At 41.6% G+C, this 11,700-nt stretch overlaps 1 protein-coding gene across 1 annotated transcript; it reads left to right on the forward strand.

The window, feature by feature from the left end:
• Positions 1 to 9,825: 9,825 nt before the first annotated feature.
• On the forward strand, positions 9,826 to 11,432 carry LOC147464348 (uncharacterized). The gene is made up of 3 exons (XM_086508942.1): positions 9,826 to 10,404; positions 10,485 to 10,937; positions 11,013 to 11,432. The coding sequence occupies exons 1-3, from the start codon at positions 9,826 to 9,828 to the stop codon at positions 11,430 to 11,432; spliced, it is 1,452 nt and encodes a 483-aa protein (XP_086365068.1).
• The last annotated feature ends 268 nt before the right edge of the window (positions 11,433 to 11,700 follow it).

Genomic DNA, 11,700 nt, shown 5'->3' on the forward strand with positions numbered 1-11,700 from the left:
CACTTTGAATGGGTGTCTCCAATAGTTATCGTGCCAAAAAAGAATGGGAAACTCAGGGTGTGCGTGGACCTCAAAAAAGTTCATGCAGCTACTAGAAGAGACCATTACCCCCTACCATATTCCGAACATGTACTCGAAAGAGTTGCAGGCAAGGAAGCTTATAGCTTTCTAGATGGGTACTCAGGCTACAACCAAATCACGATAGTGCTAGAGGACCAAGCTAAAACTGCCTTCATCACAGAATTTGGCGTGTTTGCATTTCGTGTGATGGCTTTTGGCTTAACAAATGCCCCTGCTACATTCCAACGATTAATAAACACTGCTTTTAAAGAATATTTGAGAGAGTTTTGTGAAGCTTTCTTAGACGACCTTTGTGTTTACTCTTCTTGGAAAGAACATCTATCATGTTTGCGGAAGGTGTTTGAAAAGTGTAGGTTATATCGTATCTCATTGAACCCGTTCAAATGCCAATTTTGGGTCAAACATGGAGTTATTTTAGGTCATATAGTATCCAAGAATGGTATCTCAACCGATGAGAGAAAAATTAAAGTGATTCTAGAGTTACCACCACCAACCAATTACAAGGGAGTTCAAAGGTTCATGGGACACGTGGGTTATTATCGACGGTTTATTTTATTTTTTGCTGAGATAGCACGTCCTTTGTACAAGCTTCTCATTGAATTTAAATGGACTGAAGAGTGTGACCAGGCCTATGAACAATTGAAGAAAACACTAGCAAGTGCTCCGATTTTAAGGACACCTAACTGGGATGTCATTTTCCATGTGCATATTGATGCATCAAACTTTGCTATTGGGTGTGTTCTCACTCAACCAAGAGAACATAAATTGGACTATCCCATTAGCTTTGCAAGCCGTCAATTGAACGATGCTGAAAGGAACTACACCACTACAGAGCGAGAAGGTTTGGCAATGGTTTATGCAGTAAAGAAATTTCGCTACTACCTTCTGGCAAACAAGTTTGTATTTTATGTGGACCATCAAGCGTTGCTGTATCTGGCAAACAAGCCATGCTCCACAAGAAGAATCACATGATGGTTGTTAATTCTTCTGGAGTTTGATTTCACGATTGTAGTGAGACCCGGTAAAAGGCACGTCATGGCTGATCATTTGTCTCGCATACCCAATGGTGAAGCCCCTACAGGAGTTGATGATGAATTACCCGATACTTCCCTATTCATAGTTGAGACTATGCCTGAATGGAGTGAGAACATTGTTAACTTTTTAGTTAATGGTTTTCCACCCAAGGAACTTCGTAAGGATATCGCTCGAAGGCTAGTAAAAGAATGTGAACCCTATTGTTTGATTGCCGAAACTCTGTATAGATTAGGCAAGGATGATATTCTTAGGCGTTGTGCCCACGAGGATGAATATTTGTATATCTTGCTATTAATTGTACGCCATTCAAAATGGTATACGGCCAAGAAGTGGTTATGCCTTGGGAGTTTGTCATTCCTAGTCTTAGGGTAGCTTCGCAAGAAGGATGGAATGGTAACCCCTTAACCGAGCGTTTGTATATCTTAGAAAAACTAGACGAAGAGAGACAGTTGGCTGTGCAAAATGCTCTTGTGGAAAAGGATAGGAGAAAGAAGTGGTTTGATTGCCATGTGAAGGACAAGGACATCAAAGTTGGTGATAAAGTCCTTATGTATGGAGTACGTAAAGAGAAGAAAAAGTTGAAATATGCTGGTAAAGGACCATATAGAGTATGTGAAATTACCCCACAAGGTACCCTTCGTGTGGAAACTCTTGATGGAGTTGAAACCATTGGATTCCTCAATGGGAGTAAATTCAAAAGATATTATGATCCTTTAAGCCAAGAAGAACTACGGGCCATTCATCAGAAGAAGGCCGCCAAAGCACAAACCGAGTTAAACAAGATACAAGCTCAAGCTGAGGCTAAGGAGCGACAACAACGTATAAGACAAAAACGAGAGGCTAACCTTGGAGTCACAAATGCATTCCACGTGGAAATCGAAGAGGATGGGTTGGACTCTGACACACCTCTACGATACCCTATTGAGTTAAATAGTGCCTATGGAAAAGTTCTATATAAGCCTTATTGGACACGGGTGCTAAATATAATTTGCTATCCTATGGGGTGTGGTGTCAGTTAGGGAAGCCACCTCTATCTGAGAGTATTATCCAAGTCAAGGGTGTCAACAAGAAAAAAACTATGGTTTTTGGAATCTGGCACACTTCTGTCAGTTATGACAATGGAATTGTAGCTCAAGGCTTTTTGGTCATGCCTACTGGAACTATGGAGGGTAATATAAACCTAGGCCGCACGTGGATGATAGCCACCAAATGCACTATTGATTGGGGGACTGGGGGTGTTACAACGCAAAAACCAACTCTTAGCCCTACCACTCAAGCCATAGTCCCTGAGATATTGCCTAAGGAAATAAAACCCAAGACATTGCATGTCCAAGAGGTTGAACCATACGTCCCCATAGCCCAACTCTCTAGAGCTTCAACTGATGTAGTTGAAAGAAAGCTTGAGACACACAAGAACCATCCTAATATAACAGAGAAAACATACAAGTGGGTCCCTAAAGCCTCTGTAGTGAGCATGGTTGATGCAAAAAAACGGAAACCTAGTAAGAACCGTCCCACTCACTCCAAGAAATGTAAAGAAATGTTACGTTGGATTCCTAAACGACTATTGGAAGCCCAAGGATACTATGAAGGAAATGATCAAATCTGGGTGCCCAAACGTAAAGTGTACTCTTACCTGTCACCTGGCCCATGTAAACCCAATCCTGTGGCTCCAAAACAAATTGAAAATTGCGGAAAGGAAAAAATCATGGAATGTTACACACCCAATCTAGAACTAGTTTGGGTACCAAAGAAAGAACGAATTGTTCCACCTAGCTCAGGAACAGGGAAATCAAATGAAGCTTCTTGCTCTTCATGTAGTTCCTACACGCAAATAGAAGCTTCGACACACCCTCCACCTACCACTGTACATATCCATACAAGCACGAAAGAGTTTGCACCTCCCGGGGTAAGTTCACCACCTACAACAACGTTGCAAATAAAATCATGGGAGAGTACCTTACCACCCTTGCAACTAGATGAAACGCATAGGGCGGTCGAAAACTATAGGTTAAAACCTTCACCCATAACAACTTGGAACAATTTGTTTCAAAAGGTGACGACCTCATTCCAAAAGTTATGATCTACCCAAGGAAGGGGGGAGTGTTTGCTAACATCAATCATTCACTCGCTCCCCTCTCAACCTTCCTCCCTGACCTCTCAATTCCAATCTTAGGGAATGTATATATATAGCCTTATACTCACAAAAAACAAAATAGTAAAGAGCAAGAGCGACTAGCAACGAGAGAGCACCCTATCAGATCTTACATATAAGTCCAAATTCACCGTGTCAATTCAAGCAACACACAAAAACAACTCTTATGTTTTAAAGGCCTAACCAAATCTATCTGTCTTGTCAGAAATGGCTACTTCACCAGAGGCATGCACTTCTATTTTTGATGAAAGGTACCCTTTGTCTTTTCCTCAAGTGTTCTACGTATGCTACCCTATACTTTCTTGCGAATGGGATTTGATAGAGAGCCTTGCATGTGAGAGAAATTTTGAGGAGTTAGAATGGCTGATACATCTATGGCTAACTAGTGATCCCTACCCAGTAGCGAATGTGTCTCCAATGGCACATGCTTATTCTTTTGCACAAGATGAGTATCCACGCATCGCGAGGTTCTTGATTAGCATGCTTGCACAAGAGGATGATGAAGAGGAACTAATAGAGACCGAGGAAGACTATGGCCTCACGGAAAACGATTTTATTTATCTAGATGATGAGGATAGAGGCCTAGCCTTAGGGTGGCCACCCGGTTTATATAATATCCTCTTTCCTTGATTCCAAAAGGGGTGACAGATAGGTAGGTTAGGGGTCTAGATTGTGTTTTGAGTTTGTTTTTTAGGAGTTTTAATTTTTCACACTGACATGCCTCCTAGAGGTATAGTGTCTGTTTTTGGATGTGTTAGGTAGGACTTATATGGATCTCCATCCACATGGCTGAGGACATCTGCTTCAACGAAATGAGCCACTCCATACCTCCAGGTGTACTACTTTCCATGATTCATGTTGGTGGATATGTGTAATTGCTAATAATGATTTTTCATTCTTTGTTTGAGTGCAATAGTTATGATTGTTATCTGCCATTATAGATGTATAAATTTGTCTTTGCTTAAGTTGATTGAACTCCAGTTTAATCTTATGGATGAGCCTGGAGATTAGGAGACCGTGACTTTAGGTTAACTCATTTACTTGACCACTAGGCCTAGCTAATAAAATTATCCGAGTATTTGAGACCTTAGGAATGTTTTAGGCAGAGAAAGGCTTGCTCACTTAAACAACAAAAAATACTAGTGCGAATACCAAGGAAATGGAAGCAAAAAAAAAAAACAACATAAGTGCCACAAATGAAAAATCTTACGCTGGAAGAGAAATCTTGGCTTGAATTGGTACTTCACTCACATGTATTGTCTATGGTACTAGAGCCCTAGAGGTTCCCAGTGTGGGCGCTTTTCCTTGAGAAGCAAAAAACCCCGGACATACAAAATAAGCACACACGTCACATGATTGTGACCCAAAGTAAAAAAGTATTAAAATTTTTTTATTTTTTTTTTATAAAAAGACTTCCATTGAGCTTACAGTTAACATTTCAAGCTTTTGTTTGCAGTTGTGAGAGCGAGTTGGCTAATCAAAGCTGAAAAGCATAATTAGGGAATCTTGCATTTAGATAATCTTCTTAGCTTAGCTAGTACTAGAGTAGTTGTTTTAACCTTAGTCATAGCTAACAAATTGATAGACTCACCCATAAGCTCAAAACTCTTGATTAATTAATTTACTCAAAGTGCAATTTATTTGTCCTTAATGACAGTCTAACATTTCATAAATCTTGCATTTACTCATTTCCACATGTACTTTACATTCCCCTCATGATTTATGGCAATATAATTCCGCTTGCTAAAATAGTGACTTTGCCTTGCAGATTCAAATCTAGATGCTCTACAACATGGACATACCAAGCTTCAACTCAATAGCTTCCGAGGACGGAATCTACATTAGGAAGGAGGGCAATGTTAACCCTCGTGGCTCACAGACACCCTATCGCCTACGACGGACACTGTAACCATATTATTTATTTAAGTAGAGTCAGGCACCGGGCTTGTCGGTCCAATAGGGAAAGGTAGAGTGATCGCCGATGAGAGGCGCACTCTAACACGAACATGCTAGGGTTAGTTGGCTAAGCATGGGCACCCAAGTGTGAATGGGGTGAGCTCACATAAAAGCCAATTAAACCTAAAATTGAGTCATTCTCTCATTGTGCAATAGAAGCTGCTCTTGCTCCATCTCCACCTTCTCCTTCACCATCTCCGTGTGTGTGTGTGTGTGTGTGTGTGTGTGTGAGAGAGAGAGAGAGAGAGAGAGAGAGAGAGAGAGAGAGAGAGAGTGAGAGTGTCTGTGCGATCGAGCTTTGCGGCGGCACGACGGCGGCGAGGCGGTTGAGCGCGGCGTAGCGGCGTCTCCCTCTTCTTTGCAGCGAGGAATCCTCTACGGTAGGAGCATAAGGCGGTGAGTGACACACCATTGCCCTCTTTGAGCTTACTAGTTAAACTAGTTGTGTGCTTGGAGCCGTCTGCAGCTCGTACACGGTGTATCGGCAAGTCCCTTGCTTCGACAGTGCGGCAAGGAGCGCACAAGAGGCATAGAAGTCATTTCTGAAATCCATTTGTGTTTTTCCGTAGAAAAACGCAACCGAATTTGACCTACGGCTTGTGTATTTGGCGTTAATTCAAACCTATTGACCTACGGCTTGCCATACACGCTCTTGACATTGCTTTAAGACTACTGAATGAACTACGGATGGTTTCAGTAGGCATAGAAGCCATTTTCGAAGTCCGTTTGCGTTTTTTCGTAGAAAAACGCAATCGAATTTGACATACGGCTTGTGTATTTGATGTTTCTTCTATCCGTTTGACCTACGCCTTGCCATACGCGCTCTTGACATTGCCTAAAGACTACCTAATCGTCTGCGCATGGTTTCAGTAGGCATAGAAGCCATCTGCGTTTTTTCGTAAAAAAACGCAACCGGAGTTGACCTACGGCTTGTGTATTTGACGTTTCTTCTGTCCGTTTAACCTACGGCTTGTCATACACGGTCTTGACATTGCCTTAAGACTACTTAATGGACTACGGATGGTTTCGGTAGGCGTAGAATCAGTTTTCGAAGTCCGTCTGCGTTTTTTCGTAGAAAAACTCAATCGGATTTGACCTACGGCTTGTGTATTGGGCGTTTCTTCTATCCGTTTGACCTACGGCTTGCCATGCGCGCTCTTGACATTGCTTAAAGACTACCTAATGGACTACGGATGGTTTCGGTAGGCATAGAATCAGTTTCGGAAGACCGTCTGCGTTTTTACGTTGAAAAACGCAACCGGATTTGACCTACGGCTTGTGTATTTGACGTTTCTTCTGTCCGTTTGACCTACGGCTTGCCATACATGCTCTTGACATTACCTTAAGTCTACTTAATGGACTAAGGATGGTTTTGGTAGGCATAGAAGCCATTTCCGAAGTCTGTTTACGTTTTTCCATAGAAAAACGCAACCAGATTTGACCTACGGCGTAGAAGCCGTTTTCGAAGTCCGTTTGCATTTTTCCATAGAAAAACCCAACCGGACTTCAAAAACGGCTTGTATTTTGGGCGTTTCTTCTATCCGTTTGACCTACGGCTTGTTATATGCCCCCGCCCAACCTTTTTTGAGGAGGAAGCTTGCCTCTAAGAGCAATGACGGCGTTGTTGTTGCTCCCTAGAGGACTTTCATGTGTAAAGGTGAGAGTTGAGCTTCGAATGTATTTTGAGCTGGTCAAATGAAGTCACTGAATCTCAAGAGGAGTGTCACATGTCGGCCGGTTATTAAAAATGCTAGAGGAGAGTGAGAGAGAAGCTCTGTGGAGCGCTGTGATGGTTTTTTGAGCAAGCAATGAGCCACCATCTTTGCCTTTTGTGTTTTGTCGCTCCTCCCTTCCCCTTTTCTTCTTCTATTATGCTCTCGTACTAGCCGCGGCGCCGATGAAGCGTGTGTACGCCCGAGCCGCTGGTTCTTTGCACACACACACACACACACACACACACACACACACACACACACACACACACACACACAGAGAGAGAGAGAGAGAGAGAGAGAGAGAGAGAGAGAGAGAGAGAGAGAGAGAGAGAGATTGTGTGTGCTTTACATGCTATCACTAAGAATGCCGAATGATGACAGTAAGATGCAAACGTTTCCGTTGGTCATGCAGGGATATGCAAACTTTTTGTTAATGTATTTAAAGCTCTTTTATTCTATTTTTGGATATACAAAACCCTAAAACTAATTAACTTTTAACCCTAAAATTAATTTCAAGAAACCCTAAAATACAATTAACAATAACAAATTTGAATATAAAATTAAATAACAATAAAGAATTAAAATTAAACAACAATAACAATTTGAATTTAAAATTAAATAACAAATTTAAATATAAAATTAAACCAAAATTAAAATTAATGTGTGTGTGTGTGTGTGTGTGTGAGAGAGAGAGCAATGAGATTGTGCACTCACATACAATCGTATGTGTGCATAAAGCTTCCGGAGTAGCTTCCACATCTGCAAAAAAAAAAAACACACACACACACATTGTGTTACACACACACACACACACACACACACACACAGATAACCAAAAAACAAGGACAGAAGGCTTACCTACATCAAGTAGAGAAGATGCGATGGTGTTTGCCCAAGCCCGTAGTAGTCCAAAGGTGCAGATCTGGCCGCGAGTTGAGCGAAGAGAGAGAGAGAGAGAGAGAGAGAGAGAGAGAGAGAGAGAGAGAGAGAGAGAGAGAGAGAGAGAGAGAGAGAGAGAGAGAGAGAGAATGAGTTTTTGGAAATGCGCAAAAAATAAGCCCACGGTTTCGTTTTTACCAGTCGACGTCGGTATACGCTGCTGTATACGCGTCGGTATCTGCGTCGATATACGCGACGAAAATTGAAATTTGATTTTTTTAAAAAATCTGAGCTCCCTCCAGTATTGCCGATGCACATACCGATGCCCGTCAATGACGTCGGTAAATTGGCGTCGGTATTCAAGTGATCTCTAGTAGTGTCTCTCTCTCTCTCTATATATATATATATCACTCTCTATCTCTCTATTTCTCTCTCTCTGTCTACGTACCCTATCTCTCTCTCTCTCTCTCTCTCTCTCTCTCTCTCTCTCTCTCTCTCTCTCTCTCTCTCTCTCTCGCTCTCGCTCTCGCTATCTCTCTTTATCTCTCTCTCTTGATCTCGCTCTCGCTATCTCTCTTTCTCTCTCTATTTTCCTATTTCCCTATCTCTCTCTCTCTGTATCGCTCTCCACTTCCCTATCTCTCTCTCTCTCTCTCTCTCTCTCTATATATATATATATATATATATATATATATATATATATATATATATATATATATATATATATATATATATATATATATAGAACTCTCTTTCTCTCTCTCTCTCTCTCTATTTTCCTATCTCTCTCTCTCTACTTCCCTATCTCTCTACTGATCGAACGAGCGACTCAGCTAGGGAGATCCAGATGCCCACAACTGCGGAGGACTACACAACATCGACAGAGGCTGCATCAGAGGATCCAGGTCACTTTGGCTCGACATGCACAACGCCCGGTCAGACTACTGACCATGGAGGAGATTGATGAGATCTGCCAACGACAGATGCTGGATCTCCTATGATCTACCTATCCCAACTAGCTGTTTTAGCCGTTTAGTCCACACCTAGCAATTTAGGATTCCATAATATTTTATTTTGTCATTTTGTCATCTTTTTACTCTGACTTTGTATAAGATCCACCACATTGTAACTTTCTTGTCTCATAGGTCACTTTGGCCTTTCGAAGACATTAATATAACATTTCATTTCATTTATTCTTTAATTTTTCTTTCTTTAATTTTAATTTCCTTCGCATACATTAATTCTTTCTCTCTCTCTCTCTCTCTCTCTTTGATTACCTACACACACACACACATTTCTCTCTCTCTCTCTCTCTCTCTCTCTCTCTCTCTCTCTCTCTCTTTCCTACACACACACCGCTCTCTCTCTCTCTCTCTCTCTCTCTCTCTCCTACACACACACACACACACACACACACACACACACACACACACACACACACACACACACACACACACACACACACACACACACACACACACACACACACACACACACACACACACACGATGTAGATGTTGGGGTTAAGGCCTATGTGCCTTGACCGGTCGCCGAGGTCATGGGCGCCCGCCCACTGTTACCCTATACTTATAGTGAGTATACTGTATAGGGGGAGCTGCCACTTCACAGTCTCCCCACCCATATCTGTGTGTCGTGTGTCTCCTTCGCTCGCTCACTCTCTGTCTGTCGTCGTGACTGTGCACACATGCTCTCCCTCCGCACCTACGCTCTGATACCAATTGAAGGGGATCGGGGAGCACCACAGACGAAGAGTGAGAGAGAGAGAAGGAGACACACACACGATGTGGGTGGGGAGACTGTGAAGTGGATCTACTCTATGCATTCCAGGTATTTATTTGCTCTTACTTTGTGTTTGTTATTCAACTTTTCACCCATTAATTGTTAATTTAAGCTGCTTGGCTGGGTTTTAGTTTTTGCTTTGTAAAGTTTGTAAGATGTTTTCATTGACATTCTCTTTATACAACTAGTGGTGTAGCTTCCGTCATGGCTTCTTCTCGCCCTTTGAAGAAGACAAAGAAGCAAAAGACACTTGAAGAGTCCATGGGGTTGCATGCCTTGCCTAAAGAGAGGAAAGGTGACACACTGGAATCATCTGACCCGGAAATTGGCCAAGGAGAGGTGTCTGAGAAAAAGAGACATCAAAGAGTGTTTCTTGAATCATGGAAAATTGATCATCCATGGGCCTATTGCATAATCAATAGCAAGGGGAAAGAGAGGTCCAAATGTAAGTGGTGCAATTCTGCAAACAAAAAGACACCTTTTGTGTATGCAGAAGGATCAAAATCTTTGCAGAAGGCTGCCTTGTGGGTTCATGAGAACTCTGATGAGCATCACGAGGCAAAGGCTATGTGGAAAGAACAGGAAAAGAGAAGCATGGTTCCACTTTCTAAACACATAGCAGAAATACATGATGCCGAGATGGAAAGGATTGTGACATGCATGCAAATCGCTTGGTATGTATTGAGAAGATTTATGCCCATAGAAGAGTATGCAAAGCAATGTGGTTTTCAGAAGTTTATGGGTACTCCGAACATGACAATTGTGAATGAATACTCTTCTTATGTAAGCAAGGATGCTGCAAAAGAATTTGGAAAGGCAATTCGCCATGTTTACTTGGAAAGTTGAAAAGTGATATTTCCAAGAGTCCATGGTATGCATTGCAAGTTGATGAAAGTACTGATGTAAGTACTATGCAATATATGATTCTCTATGTAACTTACATTGAGAATGCGGGCAATGGAGAAATATGCACAAAGTTTATTGATCTCTTACGTCCAAAAAGTGCTTCTGCGGAGTCTTTGTTTGATGCATTAGTGAGCTACCTAAAGCTTGTGGACTTCCCTATGCAAAAGTTGGTTGGAATTGCCACTGATGGAGCCACTGTGATGAGTGGCCAACACACAGGGTTGGTCACTAGGTTGAGAGAAAAGGTGCCACACCTTATTAGCTTTCACTGTATAGCTCATCGTCAAGCTCTTGCTGCTGGGGATGCATTCAAAACAAACAAGGAGTTTAAGTATGTTGATAAACTTGCAAGAAAGGTCTATGAATGGACCTCTAGATCGGCTAAGAGACATGTATTTTTAGGTGAGGCTGTAAGAGCTTTTGGCATTGGAAGAAGAGGCAAATTGAGAGTGTTAAAAATGCATGATGTTCGTTGACTTTCAAAGGGACAGGTTATGGTGAGCATTGTGAGAATTATGCCTGCATTGTTGACCGTACTTAAAAGTGAAGATGCTACCTTGTATGGTTATTTGACAACCTACAAGGTCCAATTTTTGTTTCACTTCTTTGCCGATGTTCTTGGTGAGCTAAATGTATTGAATTCTAATTTCCAAGAGGAACATCCGGATATTGCAAGCATTGGTGATCATATTGAGTCAGTAATGGAAAGTCTTCGTCTTTCCTTTTTTGGAGATATATTTTCTGCTGATACACGCTATATGGAAGATTTTTTGAAAAAGGTGTCTGCTCAAATGGGGCTGATGATTTTCAAAGATAATGCTAATGTGGTCCATAGCCATTCTTGCACTTGGGACCTACGTATGAAGGAGATGTGGCTGCTCCTCGTGAGACATTTGATACTGTGAACACTCTCATTATTTTTATTTGTAAAAGATATCTCCAAACTGTGGTGCATGCATTGTGGAATCGATTCAGCAATGATTTTGATGTATTTGAGGCATCGAAGTACCTAAGGATTATGACGATAATTTGGAGAAGCTTGAGGTTATTTCTAAAGAATGGTTGCAAGTTTTGTGTAGCCACTTTGGAAAAGGATCAAAGCCACTCATTTGTGAGAAAGAATGCATCGGAGAACGTAGATCCTTTGTTACAAGGATGAGGAATTGTTTCAAA

This window comes from Adiantum capillus-veneris, chromosome 1 (assembly GCF_014529385.1).
Source record: "Adiantum capillus-veneris isolate H3 chromosome 1, ASM1452938v2, whole genome shotgun sequence".
NCBI lineage: Eukaryota > Viridiplantae > Streptophyta > Polypodiopsida > Polypodiales > Pteridaceae > Adiantum > Adiantum capillus-veneris.

Excerpts from the sequence above, each read along its gene's own strand:
- LOC147464348 (XM_086508942.1), top strand. The coding sequence starts at position 9,826 with ATGGCTTCTTCTCGCCCTTTGAAGAAGACAAAGAAGCAAAAGACACTT. Across the intron at positions 10,405-10,484 it reads TGAATGAATACTCTTCTTAT|AGTCCATGGTATGCATTGCA; the intron begins GTAAGCAAGGAT and ends GATATTTCCAAG. Across the intron at positions 10,938-11,012 it reads ATGTATTTTTAGGTGAGGCT|GGACAGGTTATGGTGAGCAT; the intron begins GTAAGAGCTTTT and ends TGACTTTCAAAG.